Source organism: Carlito syrichta, unplaced genomic scaffold (genome assembly GCF_000164805.1).
Source record: "Carlito syrichta isolate Samal-C Ts95f unplaced genomic scaffold, Tarsius_syrichta-2.0.1 Scaffold303979, whole genome shotgun sequence".
Lineage (NCBI taxonomy): Eukaryota > Metazoa > Chordata > Mammalia > Primates > Tarsiidae > Carlito > Carlito syrichta.
The window spans coordinates 795,109-808,847 of record NW_007248075.1 but is presented as its reverse complement, the minus strand read 5'-3'; the positions used below and the strand labels follow the sequence as shown (position 1 = coordinate 808,847).

General features: G+C 52.2%; 1 protein-coding gene across 5 annotated transcripts in view; it reads right to left on the bottom strand.

Annotated features, from left to right (window-relative positions):
* RARB (retinoic acid receptor beta) overlaps window positions 1–13,739 on the bottom strand; it is a 434,621-nt gene that overhangs the window by 10,815 nt on the left and 410,067 nt on the right. For all 5 annotated transcript variants that reach the window (XM_008059241.2, XM_008059242.2, XM_021712978.1 and 2 more), the window contains one exon: window positions 3,793–3,969. In XM_008059241.2, the coding sequence (XP_008057432.1) occupies window positions 3,793–3,969 (177 nt within the window). The remainder of the gene's footprint in view (window positions 1–3,792; window positions 3,970–13,739) is intronic.

The window sequence follows — 13,739 nt, the reverse complement described above, 5'->3', positions numbered from 1 at the left end:
AGCTGGGTCTCAGAATCTTCTCAGCCCAGCCTCGCATGGAAAGCCTGGCTGTAGGCCCCAACCGAAGGTTTCCACCAAGCGGAGGTTGGGACGGGAAGTCCCCCTGGAGGGTGGTGTGGCAGGGACCATGGGCAGAACAGGTGAGGCTTTCCATCCCTGCCACTTGCGTCCAGAGTGGCTCCTGTCCCACGATCGGTGGTTGTCAATCAACACTTTCCTAGAGTTTCGACTGCGTGTCCACACTGCCCACGTCCTTCTGAGACAGTGCAAGGCAAATGGCCCTGTCCTGTTGGGAGACCACGTACAACACGAGACGCCTGCCTCCGAATGGATGGCACACAGTCACTGGTGACCCAGGAAACAGCCTCAACTGCTGGGGGTTGAGAATAACCGCAGCCTGTGTCTGCCCATCCATCCGTCCGCCTGTTTCTCTGGCCCACTCTAACGACTTAATGATTTAATAATGGCTTAGATAAGAAGATTCTTTGAATGATACCCTTGTCCAAAACATGCTCTTTGCAGTCGTGTTTCAGGATCTCGTGACTAATCACTTTTGCTACAAAGTCTTGGAAACGAGCTTTTGTCTAGAGCCAAGTAAGAATTCCTTCTGCTTCGTCTCAGGTGACTGGGGTTCTCCACCCTTCCCTCTCAGGCCTTTTCCTCCTCTGCCTGTCATGCCCAACCCCCATGGGACCTGGAGGGAGCGGGTGAAGCCTTCCCGCCTCCTGCCAGAGGGCCGAAGCTGCCCGCATGCACCCAGCCTTGGGCTTGCTGTCACCATCGGCCAAGCCCCGAGTATGCCAGGTGCTTAGTCACTACGATCCCTAACCCCACTGGAGCAATTCCTTATTTAATGCCTTATTGATTTCTATTTCTACTGTATACAGAGGTAAACTGAGGCTTGAAGACATTACATAACTTAAACCAGATCACAGAAGTTGATTCCTGTTCTACCGGACACCACCGAGGGGCTAACGGCCAACACCTGGCTCCACCAAGCCAGAGGAGAGCTGTGGGGTTCGGGAAAGACAGCTGCAGGGGGTCAGAAAGGGATCTTTTTTTTTTGACTTGGAGTCTCACTCTGTCACCCAGACTGGAGTGCAGTGGCCGCTCCCGGCCACCGCAGCCTCGACCTGCTGGGCTCCGGCGATCCTTCCGCCTCAGCCTTCCAAGTAGCTGGAACGACAGACGCACACCAACATGCCCAGCTCATTTTTGTGATTTATTGTAGGTCTCACCAAGTTGCCCGGGCTGGTCTCGAGCCCCCAGGCTAAGGCTATCCTCTCCTTGGCCTCCTAAAGTGCTGGGATGACAGGCTGAGCCACCGTGCCTGGCCCGTCATGAATTATTCTAACCTCATCACTAACACTGTTATGGACTTGCCCAAGTCACCTGCCTTACTCTGTGGTGATTTGTGGGTTCATTCCCAGCAGCCACGCCTCTCACCTCTGCCACCCCCCGGGGGCGCCCGTGTATGTGTCTTGTCCTTTCTTATATCCTCTGAGGAGGCTGGACTGGTAAGGCTCGGGTTTCCAGTTCTGGCTCCAGCACTCACCTGACTGGGTGACACACCCAGCACCCAGCAGCCTTTTCTAGAAAATGGGCTGGATCTCCACCCCCTCCCTGAGGCGTGGGAGGCAATGCTGAGCCGAGGTGGGCACACTTTCCAGACGAATGCTGCTCTAAGGCACCGTTTTCCTGAATGTTCCTGGGGTCGCCCCAGACTCTGACTTGATAAGAAGTAGAACACCAGACAGGCTCTCAGCAACCCTGGCCCCGTAGGGCTCTTGGATACCCACGGCCACTCTTCCTCAGCAAACAGGGACACGTCGACACCCACGCTTCCTGCAAAGCCACCCCATCCAGGGTCCTCTCTCCTAAGTGGCACTCTGGGGGGCGGGGAGGTGTTGATTAGAGTAACTGGACTTGTTTGCAGAATAATTTTACCGAAAGCTATGAAGGACATAATAACAAGAAAACCCCATGGATTTAAAGCACTTCCAAAGCTCATTTTACTTCCCCCGTCTTCTTCCTTTCTTTCTTTCTTTTTGAGTCAGGATCTCACTCTGTCACCCAGGGTGTAGTGCAGTGGCACGGTCACAGTTCACCACATGATCTCCTGGGCTCAAACGATCCTTACGCCTCAGTCTCCTGAGTAGCTGTGACTACAGGCATGCACCATCAAGCCTGGCTAATTTTTAAAAACTTTTTTTAGAGACGCGGTCTTGCTATGTTGCCCAGGCTGGAACATTTCCTATTTTCTGATGCCTCCCTGGGGCCAGTCTCCCCACCCACCTCCTCCTTACGCATGCATGTGCCCAGGCAGGACATATCTCACCCTTCTAATGGGAATTGCATCCTGTCCCAGGAAACACACCCAGCCTGAAGCCCCTACCAGGGAAAGAGGGGGTGGATATCCAGCCAGCAGAGTCCTGCAGAGGACAAGGTGTGAAGGTGGCCTTCTAAGGTTCTGGAAGCAGCAGTATGAAGAGAGCCGGAGGCCAAGGGGATCCAAGATTCCCTTTGTTCGGGTGGTGAAACTGAGGCCCACAGAGATGCGATGACTGGAAATTTGGTTCCCCCCTTAAATTCATATGTTTTCCATACAAATCCCAATGTGATGGTGTTAGGAGGTGGGGTCCTTAGGAAGTGACTGGGTTTAGCTGAGGTCATGAGGGTAGAGCACCCATGATGGGATTAAAGCCGTCACGAGGAGGAAAGAACTCACGACTCCCCTTTTCTACCTAGTGAGGATACAGCAAGAAGGTGGCTGTCTGTGGCCCAAAGGGAGAGCCCTCACCAAGAGCCCACCCATGCTGGCTCCCTGATCTCAGACATCTAGCCTCCAGACCTGGGAGAGACAAATGTTGTTGCTTAAGCCACCAGGTCTCTGTTACAGCATCCCGGATGGACTAAGACAAGCAGAAAGGGGTCTGCCCAAGGCCACAGCCTGCAGCAGTGGTGCAAAATTGGATGGGGTGGGGTGTGGCCAGGGCAGCATTGGCCACCTCCAGCCAGTTCCACCTGAAGCACCCTGATGGTCTTTCAAACACCTCCAGGGCTGTCCCGTGGAAGGGGCAAGTGTCCTGTGATGGGGGAGAGGGCGAGTGTGAGCAGCGGGGAGGAGGATGGTCCCTCACCAGCCGGAAGAACTTTCTTTTTTGGGGGGTTTTTTTTGAGTTGGAGTCTCACTCTGTCGCCCAGACTGGAGTGCAGTGGCCGCTGCAACCTTGACCTGCTGGACTCTGGCGATCCTTCCACCTCAGCCTTCCGAGTAGCCGGAACTACAGGCGCGCACTACCACGCCCATCTCATTTTTTTGATTTATGGTAGAGATGAGGTCTTGCTGCCCAGGCGGGTCTCGAACCCGCGGGCTCAGGCAATCCACTCACCTCAGCCTCCCAAAGGCGCGGGATTACAGGCTGAGCCACCGAGCCCGGCTCGGAAGAACTTTCTAATGATTGGGCCTGGACTGCATTGGCAAAGATTGCCCGGGGAGGCAGCAATCACTGCAGGTGTGTGACCAGGCCTGGCTGGCCCCTCTCCCAGGGTCACAGAGAGGACGTTCCTGTACTGGGTAGAGGGTAGGAAGGTTCTCTCCAAGTCCAGGGTGTCTTTTGGGAATCAAACAGAGATTCAGCAGGGAGGAGAGGAGAGGAGATGGCGGAAGTCCAAGTCTCCTCTGGAGATCTTCAAAGCCTCCCAGTCCCCTTCTCTCCTTCCATCCCGCCCTCTCTCTCTCTCCCTTGGCCCCTCCATAGCCACAGCCCCGAGAGCTCAGATGGCACATACCAGGATGTCCAGGCAGGCGGCCTTCAGCAGGGTGATCTGGTCTGCGATGGTCAGGCCGGTGAAGCCTGGCAGACGTTTAGCAAATTCCACGATCTTGATAATGCACTTGGTGGCCAGTTCACTGAATTTGTCCCAGAGGCCCAGGTCCAGTCGGACTCGATGGTCAGCACTGGAATTCTACAAGGGAGAGAAAATGCCATTAGGGTTAGGTTCTGGGAAGCCCCTAGTATGTTTTCCATTAATGGACCAACCCTTTGGCCTTGAGCAAGGAGTGTATGGGTGGGGTGGCTGTGTTTTTAGCCTGGATTCTCTCTCTCTTTTTTGTTTTAATGCTCAACATCTTGTGCTTGTACTACTGGATGATCAAGTAACAGATGACAGGAAATCCTCTGTATGCCATTATACAGCTACCAAATGAAGATAGAAAGTGTATTCACCCTATATAACCGCAACAAAGTCATGGCTCTAGACATTGGCCATCAGTAGTGGCAAATATTTTAAAGACAGCCAACCTGTCATGTCGGTGTCTTCATCGAAAAACACACCACTACCTATGCAACAGTCTGGCCAAAAATCAAACCTGAATCAGGTTGAGTCTGTGGCTCTAACTGCAGGAAATCCAAGAACATGGTAGACTACACCACGGGGATGCAACTGTCCATATCCATGATGCCAGAAATCCTGGAAAACCAGTAAACTGGTTTCTTCAACAAGTTCACAGGCTGGGTACGGTGGCTCACACCTGTCATTCCAACACTTTGAGGAGGCCGAGGCGGGAGGATTGCTTGAGGCCAGGAGTTCAAGACCAGCCAGGGCAACATAGCAAGACCAAGTCTCTATAAAAAATTTTTTTTAAATAGCTGCGTGTGGCAGCACATGTCTGTAGTTCCAGTTGCTCAGGAGGGTGAGGTGGAAAGATCACCTGAGCCCAGAAGGTTGAAGCTGTGGTGAGCCACGATCATGCCACTGTACTCCAGCCTGGGAGACAGATCGAGATCCTGACTCAAACAAAAAATAAAGTTCACTGCAAGGGGGGGAAAAGAAATGGAGAGAAACCTACAGATTAAAAATGACTCCGTCCCAAAGCTTACTCAATGAACTGCGACTTCCACTAGTCAAGGAGAACACTTGAGCAGTGGCCCCCAGCCTTTTTGGCATCAGGGACCAGTTTCGTGGAAAATAATTTTTCCATGGGCCAGGGGAGGGATGAGGGGAGGATCACCAGGCATTAGATTCTCTTTAACAGCATGCAACCTGGATTCCTCATATGTGCAGTTTACAATAGGGTTCACACTCCTATGAGGATCTAATGCCAATGCTGATCTGACAAGAGGCGGAGCTCAGGCGGGAATGCCAGCGAGGGGGAGTGGCTGTACATACAGACGAAGCTTGGCTTGCTGGGCCGTCGCCACTCACCTCCCTCTGCGCAGCCCGGTTCCTAACAACAGACCACGGACTGCTATCAGTCTGCGGCTGTGGGGTGGCGGACCCCGGCGCTAGAGAGCATGGCCAAGGAGGGAAGAAGGGAGCCACAGCACAGAGAAACCTCAAAAGCATCATGCTGAATGAGAAGCGGCAGACATAGAAGCCCACACGCAGAACGACTCCATCTATGTGACATTCTGGAAGAGGGAAATCCAGAGTGATTAAGAAACAGCTCAAGGCTGGGCGTAGTGGCTCACACCTATCATCCCAGCACTTTGGGAGGCCAAGGTGAGAGGACTGCCTAAGCCCACTGGTTCAAGACCCGCCTGGGCAACTTGACGAGATCTCATCTCCACAATAAATCAAAAAGTTAGCTGGGCATGGTGGCGCCTGCCTGTAGTTCCAGCTACTTGGAAGGCAGAGGCGGAAGGATCACCTGAGCCCAGCAGGTCAAGGTGGTAATGGCTGTGAGTGTGCACTCCAGCCTGGGCGACAGTGTGAGACTCCCACTCAAAAAAACAAAACAAAACAGCTCAGTGGTTCTTGGGGGCTGATATGGGGGAGGGGACTGACTTGAGGAGATATGGTATATGAGGGACCTCACTGGGGTGATGGAAACATTCTATGTCTTGACCGTTAACTGACTGCCTATTTTTGTCACACTCACCAAACTATACATTTTAAAATGATAAAAATTATTTTATGTAAATTAGACTCCAACACACTTGATTTCAAAAAGGTATTTAGGAGTCTACAACCAACTAACTGTAAGGTGTAGACTTTATCTGAACTCTGATTCAAACAATAAGCCACAAAGAGATTGTGACGTGGATGAAAAAACTAGAAATTTGAGATATTAAGGTGTTAGAAATGTTCATTTTTTTAAATTTTTTTTGAGTCAGAATCTCACTCTGTTGCCCAGGCTGGGATGCAGTGGCATAATCACTGCTCACCACAGCCTCTGACTCCTGGGCTCAAGTGATCCTCCTGCCTCAGTTGCCTGAGTAGCTGAGACGACAAGCAAGTGCCACCACACCCGGCTAATTAAAAAAAATTTTTTTTTTTTTTTGCAGAGACGAGTTCTCACTATGTTGCCCAGGCTGGTCTTGAACTTCTAGACTCAAGCCATCCTCCCACCTCGGCCTCTCAAAGTGCTGGGATTACAGGCACGAGCCCCCACACTCAGCCACTAACTTTATTTTAGGACATCAATAATGCCATTTCTGCTTTACTTTTGTCTGCAGAAGCTTCTATCGGTTAGAACACATATAAAAGTATTTACAGATAAAATGATGAGCTGTTAGAAATTTAACATCTGACGGCAGGGAAGGCTGCCCGGGCCGGCCTGTGGCCTTCTGACAAATCGCTCAGCAGGGGAGTTACTCAGCATCTCAAACTGATATCTTTAGCTCCCCGCCTGAGCTCCAATCAGTCCACAGGAGTCCACAAAACGAGCTCTTGCTTTTAATGCCAGCAAGGAAGGCCAGAAAGCAGAGTCCGCACGAGATGTCACCGAAGCATCCCACAAACAGTGGTGGCCTCCCCCCACAGCCCTTGGCGGAGAGTAGGTGGGCATCCCCCAGACTTATTGGACTCCTTCCTCAAGGGCCTCGGTGGAATACGGTACCCTCGGGGGAATACAGGATCAAGATGTCTGGCCATGCGGGCTGTAATTAAATTTAATAGGCAGTTTATCTGGTTCGTGGGAAGATGACCCGGAAGAGAAGGACGGAGAAGCAAGCTGACGGGGGTGGGAGGGAAATCATTTCACAATAGAGTATCCATCTGGAAAAAAAGACATTGCCCCGGCCCAGCAAGTGTGAAGGAAATCTTTATCAGCATCGGAGGAGGCGACTCTGTCACGCGCTGGGGCTGAGAGGAGCCTGTCACACCTTCTATTAAAAATAATGCACCACCGCCTTAACGGCATGTAAATCTCACTCACTATTATGCAAGCGGAAGGGAAGAGGCAGTTAATAAAACACCAAATAACCCGGTGTTTTATGACACTGCTTGCTGGATTCATAGGCACGAGGCTCCAAATGAATGGCGCATCTATTATCCTCCAAGCCGGCACACGGAGAGCCCCGGCCCGGTGAGGAGGGCGGCTGCGTGGAAAGCGGATTTCCAGAAGCTTCTCTGGATGGGCAGAGAGGAGGCCGTGGAGGGGGGAGGGAGAAAGCGGGGGATAGGGCGGTGGGGAAGGCCCCGGCTGGGAGGCGAGACAGGCTGACAAAGAACAAGGCCGGACCAGAGCGGGAAGCCAAGGGTCCCTGGTCCCTCTGGCTGACAGTGTGGTTGGGCTTCCGTGGAAGGCCCTTCTCGGGGCGAAGGTGCAGTCCCGCCCAGCATGCCGTGTGGCCCTTGCAGGGGACAGGCCCACAGCCCTCAGGGCCATCTTCAGCTGCAGCAAGGCCCAACCCCGCTGGGAAATCCAATCCAACGGCCATTTTTGCCAGGCACATGGTTCCTTCCTTTCGCTGCTTTGGCTCTCTGCTGGGATGCACTGCCTTGCTGATGGCATGGCTTCCAGAACAAGACCCATCCATGGAGGTGGGAAGCATCGATGGCTTTAAAATCTCATTTGTGGCAGCTCCTGGGCCTGGCAGTAGCTGATTCGAGGCTTCTTGCTGGGTTTTTTGTTTTTGTTTTTGTTTTTTGACTAAGAAGGAAATGAAGATTTTCATAACAAACGCAGAGCTAAAGTTTCTGTGGGATCGCCGGGCACGTCCACAGAGGCGGACCCTCCTCCCGGCGCCCATCCTGGGAGGTGGGTTCCTTTTACCATCATGAACTCGCTTTCCTACTCACGACACCCCCATGAGGTAGGCATGGTTATGGTCCCATTTGGCTGATGAGAAAGTTGAGGCCCAAAGAAGTGCAGTCATTTGGGCAAGGTTCCCCAGGGTCAATGGAGGATGCAGGAGTCACCTTGGCCGTCGGGCCATGGCGTCCAGGTTCCCCCACATGGCACCACGGCACCTCTTTTGCTCTAGGCTCCTCATGTATTCTACTTCCGGGTTAGAACTTCCTGCCACCGTGAGTTACAATCATGAACTCGCTTTTCTATTCACAACACCCCCATGAGGTAGGCATGGTTATGGTCCCGTTTGGCTGATGAGAAAGTTGAGGCCCAGAGGAGTGCAGTCACTGGGAAAGGTCCCCGAGGAAAGTTGAGGCCCAGAGGGTGCAGGAGTCACCCAGGCTGTCGGGCCATGGCATCCAGGTTCCCCCCACATGGCGCCCAGCACCCCTTTTGCTCTAGGCTTCTTATGTGTTCTGCTTCCGGGTTGGAACTTCCTGTTGCCTAAAGCCTGTGGTTGCATTTGTGATCTCCCTCCTGACTGAAAGTCTGGATGCTTCCTCAAGGTGGCTACAAGACGTGCAGCACCGCCATGAAGAGAATGTGATGTGCCAGGCCAATGTCTCTCTGTGGTCAACAAACATGTAAGTAGGCACTAGGACAAGATGGCTTCCAGAGTGTACCAGCTGACATATGCTTGCCCGTAGGAAGAGCAGACTCCCAACACACAGGTCACATTCTCCTCAGAACTGGATGCCTCCCGCAGGTGAGAAGAAGGCAGCCACCCTGTAGTTCTGGGTAGAAAAGTGGGCATTGCCTTAAAGCCTGGCATAGCCCAAGCAGGAGGCAGAGGGAAGGGGGCAGGAGGGAGGGTCTCTACGGCCTCCCGGGTTTTAGGTTCTTATTCTCCGGCGGATCACACATGTTAGTTTTCTAGAAAGAAAAGCCAAGTCCACCATGGAGGCCTCTGCTCACAGCAGCCCTTCCTTTCCTAAAGCTCGACTCCTGAGAAGCCTTTCAGTGGTTTAAAAATCCTGTTTGTGATCATTTTCGGAGTAGGTGAAGGGCTCCTTGAATTTTCATGGTCCACAGTCACGAGCCCCTCAGAAGACAGCATCCGTCCCACCGAGTCTCATGTGGTGACACACAGGCCACACACCATACAGCAAAAAAATGACAAGCCATTCACAACAGGACACAAGAAACGGTACAAAGCACTCGGGGGTATTTTTCTCATTGACACGTCCAGGCGCAAGGTGGGCGCTACTAAAATTCCCATTCCACAGATGGAAAAGCTGAGGCCCAAAGGACGATGTGACTTCCCAAAAGTCACACAACTCCTAAGCAGCACAGGTACACATTGAACCTGAACCTACAAGGCCATGAAGCCCGAATGACATAATCACTCGGGTTCAGCCCAAGGAAGCAGAGAAAATATCCCCAGAGTGAGAAAGTTCCCTCTGGTGTACTCCTGATTCTATGCTGGAAGCTCATCTATAAATAGAGTCTCTCTTGCTTCCCACTGGGCCATGTGCAACCTACCCTCCCCCATGTTTCCGGAGGCTGAGGCCACTGGTTGGGAACCTTCCAGAGGACACCGGCTCTGGAGCAAGCAGGTGAATGCCCTGTCCTGGCCGGGGTGGAGGGTGGCGGGCACATGTTTCTGCCTCCTCCATCCATTCCTGCTGGCTCTGAGGACCTGACCATTTTCCCCTAATCTACCCTAATTAGGGAAGAAAAGGAACTACTCTTCCCAAGCCCTGCAGGTGGGCGGCTGGCTGCCTTTTTCAGTCCTCTCTGCCCACTGATTCCAAAGGCATCTGACAGGGACGCCGGTCTGGTAAAGATGACAGGAACTTTCTTGTCGTGGCAGCGGCCACCTGTCTAAAAAAAGCTCTTTTTAAACATGCTCGACTCGGAACTAAGAGCTTGCAGAGAATGTGTTATGGCTGCTGTTATTTATTTATCCCCTCACCTACTTCCAGAAAGGATCTGAAGTCACTTACAATAAAAACAAGCCTGGATCTCTGCAGAGACAGTGGAAACGGCCATCGAGGGTGGCGGAGAGAGACCTTCAAGGCGCCCTCCATGAAGCAGAGGGACCACATGCGTCTAGAAGACCGGGCTGCCCAGTAGCTAGGGTCTGGACTCTGGAGATGAACTCATATTTCTATTTTCCCCGCTTTATTGAAAGGGAGGCAAAAATGTCCCCACAACGGATGCCAGGCCCCCGTCGAGGACTGATGACATGTCCGAGTGTCGTAGGGCCAGCAGCAGAAGATGAGACAGGGATTCGAATGCACGTGGCTTATCTGAGAAGACATCCTGGGATGCACTGGGAGATGGGGTGATGGGGGGGAAGGCGGCCAGGACAGATGATTGCGGTGGGCCGTCGGGGCTCAGTCTTACTGGGGACCCTGGGAGAGGGAGAGAGAAGACCTAAGTGTTGTCCTCCGGAAGCAGAGATGCTGAGCTCCTTAGGTCTGTCGTCATTGGTGGGACTGCTGCCTGGGGTGTCAGTGCCACACGTGAGTCACCCTGTAGGAATCCAGGAATCCTCCGGGTTCTGGGAGGCGCAGAGGCTATATGTTATGTGTGTCCTGCCCACCTCCAGGTTAGAGTGGGAGTCATTTCCCCGGCTACCAGGCGAGTCAGTGCCTGGGGAACTGACCGGGCTACTCAAAGATCAAGAAGAAGGAGGGGTTCCCATCGTAGCAGCTGCTGATCCCAGGCATTGCCATAAAATGTCTCTTGCCTCTTGACACGATCCAAAGTCTCCTCTTCCAGGAAGACCTCCCCACTCTGTCTGACTCTTCTGGAGCTAAAAGTTGAATTCATTCTTGGATGACAGCTACCTCCTCCCGATTAGTTGCTTCCAATTCTACCAGTTAATCTACTTTCTACCTGGGGACAAGCCTTTGGAGATCTTCTGTGTGTACCCTAGAGGTTAAAAGAGCTACCCCTCTGGAGTCAGGCTGTTCAAGTTCAAGTCTCACCCCTACCACTTGTTGACTAGGAGACAAGGGGAAAGTCATTTAGCTCTTCTATACTTCAGTTTACTCGTCTGTTCTATGGGGACAACAATGCCTATCTTATAGAGTCCTCACAGGAGGACAAGAATTAATAGAAGGGGAACCCAAAAAACCTCAGAATTATCTTTTGGAGGGCGGGTCCCTTCTAGTACAGGCTTCTTCCACCAGGTAAGCGTTCTAGGAACTCATCAGCATCAGTATGCCAGCTAGTGTTGTTGTGAGAGGCTGCATTCAGCTTCAGTAAATTTTTTTTTTTTTTTTTTGAGTTAGAGTCTCTGTCACCCAGGCTGGAGTGTACTGGCATGCACGCTCACGGCCACCCCAGCGTCGACCTGCTGGGCTCCAGACATCCTTCTGCCTCAGCCTTCCAAGTAGCTGGAACTATAGGTGTATACTACCACACCTGGCTAATTTTTTTATTTTTATAGTAAAAAACGAGGTCTCACCATGTTGCCCAGGCTGGTCTGAAACACATGGGCTCAGGCAATCCTTTCATCTCGGCCTCCCAAAGTGCTGGGATTACAGGCTTGAGCCACGGTGCCTGGCCAAAAAAAATTTTTTTTTGGAAATTCTTTTAACGTGTTTGCCCATTTCATGACGGGTGATTAATGAGCACACTTGTCTGTGCCGTGCTGCGTGTTCAGTAGGTTTTGACCAAAAAACACATGACCTCCTAACCCCCATGTTCCATTCCCCTATTCACCTGATCTCACCCCAAGCAACTTTTTTGTGCCTCCTCGAATGAAAAATATCCTCAAAGGGAAACGCTTTGCCAGTGTGAAATAGGTGAAACAAAAAACAGCAGAAGCACCAAAAGGCATCAAAACTGACGAGTTCAGAAACTGTTTTGAGCAGTGGAAAAAGCATCTCGATAGGCATACTGCATCAAACGGAGAATACTTTGAAGGTGACTGAAGTTTAAACATGTAAGAATAAATGCACAATTTTTAATAAATAAATTCTGGGGTTTTGGGGTCCCCTTCATATGTTCAGAGTACTTAGCATGGTCCCTGGCATACAGTAAGCTCCCAGTAAATATCAGCTGTAATAATAACGACCATGACAATAATAAAGACTTCTGATCACAAACTGCCGATTTCTCTCCATTTTGTTGTTGTTGTTGTTTTAGTCAGGGTCTCACTCTGTTGCCCCGGCTAGAGTACAGTGGCATGAACACGGCTCAACACAGCCCGGACCTTCTGGGCTCAAGCAGTCTTTCCACCTCAGTCTCCTGAGTAGCTTGGGACTAAAGGAGTGTGCCACTATGCCCCACTAATTTTTTGATTTTTTTTTTTTAATAGAGATGAGGTCTCGCTATGTTGCCCAGACTGGTCTCGAACTCCTTGACTGAAGCGATCCTCCTGCCTCGGCCTCTCAAAGGGCTGGGATTACAGGCCTAAGCCATTGCACCCAGCCTGGCGACGAATAAATATTTCTCAAGAGGAATAAATGGTACACCCCCTGGCACTGGGTATTAACCATTTGACTTTTCTGTGTTGTCCGATGGACCCAGCATGGGGCCAAGTCCCCAGGGAATCAGCCCACACTAATGGATGGGAGGTGGGTGGTGTGTTTCCATCACATCACTGCTATGCAGGACTTTCCAGGTCCTGCAGTTTTTCAGGAATGGTCTCATTTCATCCTCCCAGCCATTTTATATTATCCCCATTTACAGATGGGAAAATCAAGGCTGAGAGAAGGGAGGTGACTTGCTCGCCACCACAGGATGGAGGTGGCCAAGCAGGATTTGAAGGACCATCGTGTGGCTGCGGACCCTCACCCTGGACATGTGGCATCACCTTCCCTCCCAGGTCACAGTGAGAGCACCCTCGGGGTATCCAGCCTTGTCCTGCTGTGGTGGGGGCAGTGCTCCCAAGCTCAGTGGGAGCCCGGCCTGCGGGCCAAGCCTGTCCGAGGAGCATTCCTCCTCCTCCTCCTTCCTGGGGCCAAGGACGAGGTGGGCCCAGAAGTTCCTCCTGAGTCTTGCTACTCCCAGCATGGCCCATTTGCTCTTTGGAGCGGGGTCTTCACCCTGGCAGTGCTGGGGCCGGTGACACCCCCCCGCCGAGGCTGGTGACAAACGCCCAAGGCCAGGCCTGCCACCAGAACCTGTCAATTAACAAGATCCCCGCTTGCTTCTGACATCCGAGGCATGTGGGGAGCTCTGCTGGGAGTTCTTCCTCCGCTTTCAGGAGAGCAAGCATCCTTGGCTTGGCCCCAAGCCCTGCCTGCTGGGTGCGTGCACCAGCCCATCAGAAGCTTGTGCCACCTGAGGGGCCGTGTGGGTATGGGCTGGCCCTGGCGCCACCGGCAGCCCTCGGGGCCTACTCCTGGTCCCTGTGTCTGTTTTACAGACACCACCGTGGCACCAGCATCCGAACTCATGACACTGTGTGCTCCCCAAGAACCGATACAAAGTAAGACCCCTACTCGCTATTTGTTTTTCTTTCTGACATCACCTCCAAGGTTTCTCATGTTGCTCTTTGTCCAACCACCCGTCACCACCAAACCAGCAGATGCTGCGACATTTGATTTTTTTTTTTAGTTGGAGTCTCACTCTGTCACCCAGACTGGAGTGCAGTGGCCACTCCCGACCACCGCAGCTTTGACCTGCTGGGCTCCGGCGATCCTTCTGCCTCAGCCTTCCAAGTAGCCGGAATTACAGGCATGCGCTACCACGCCCGGCT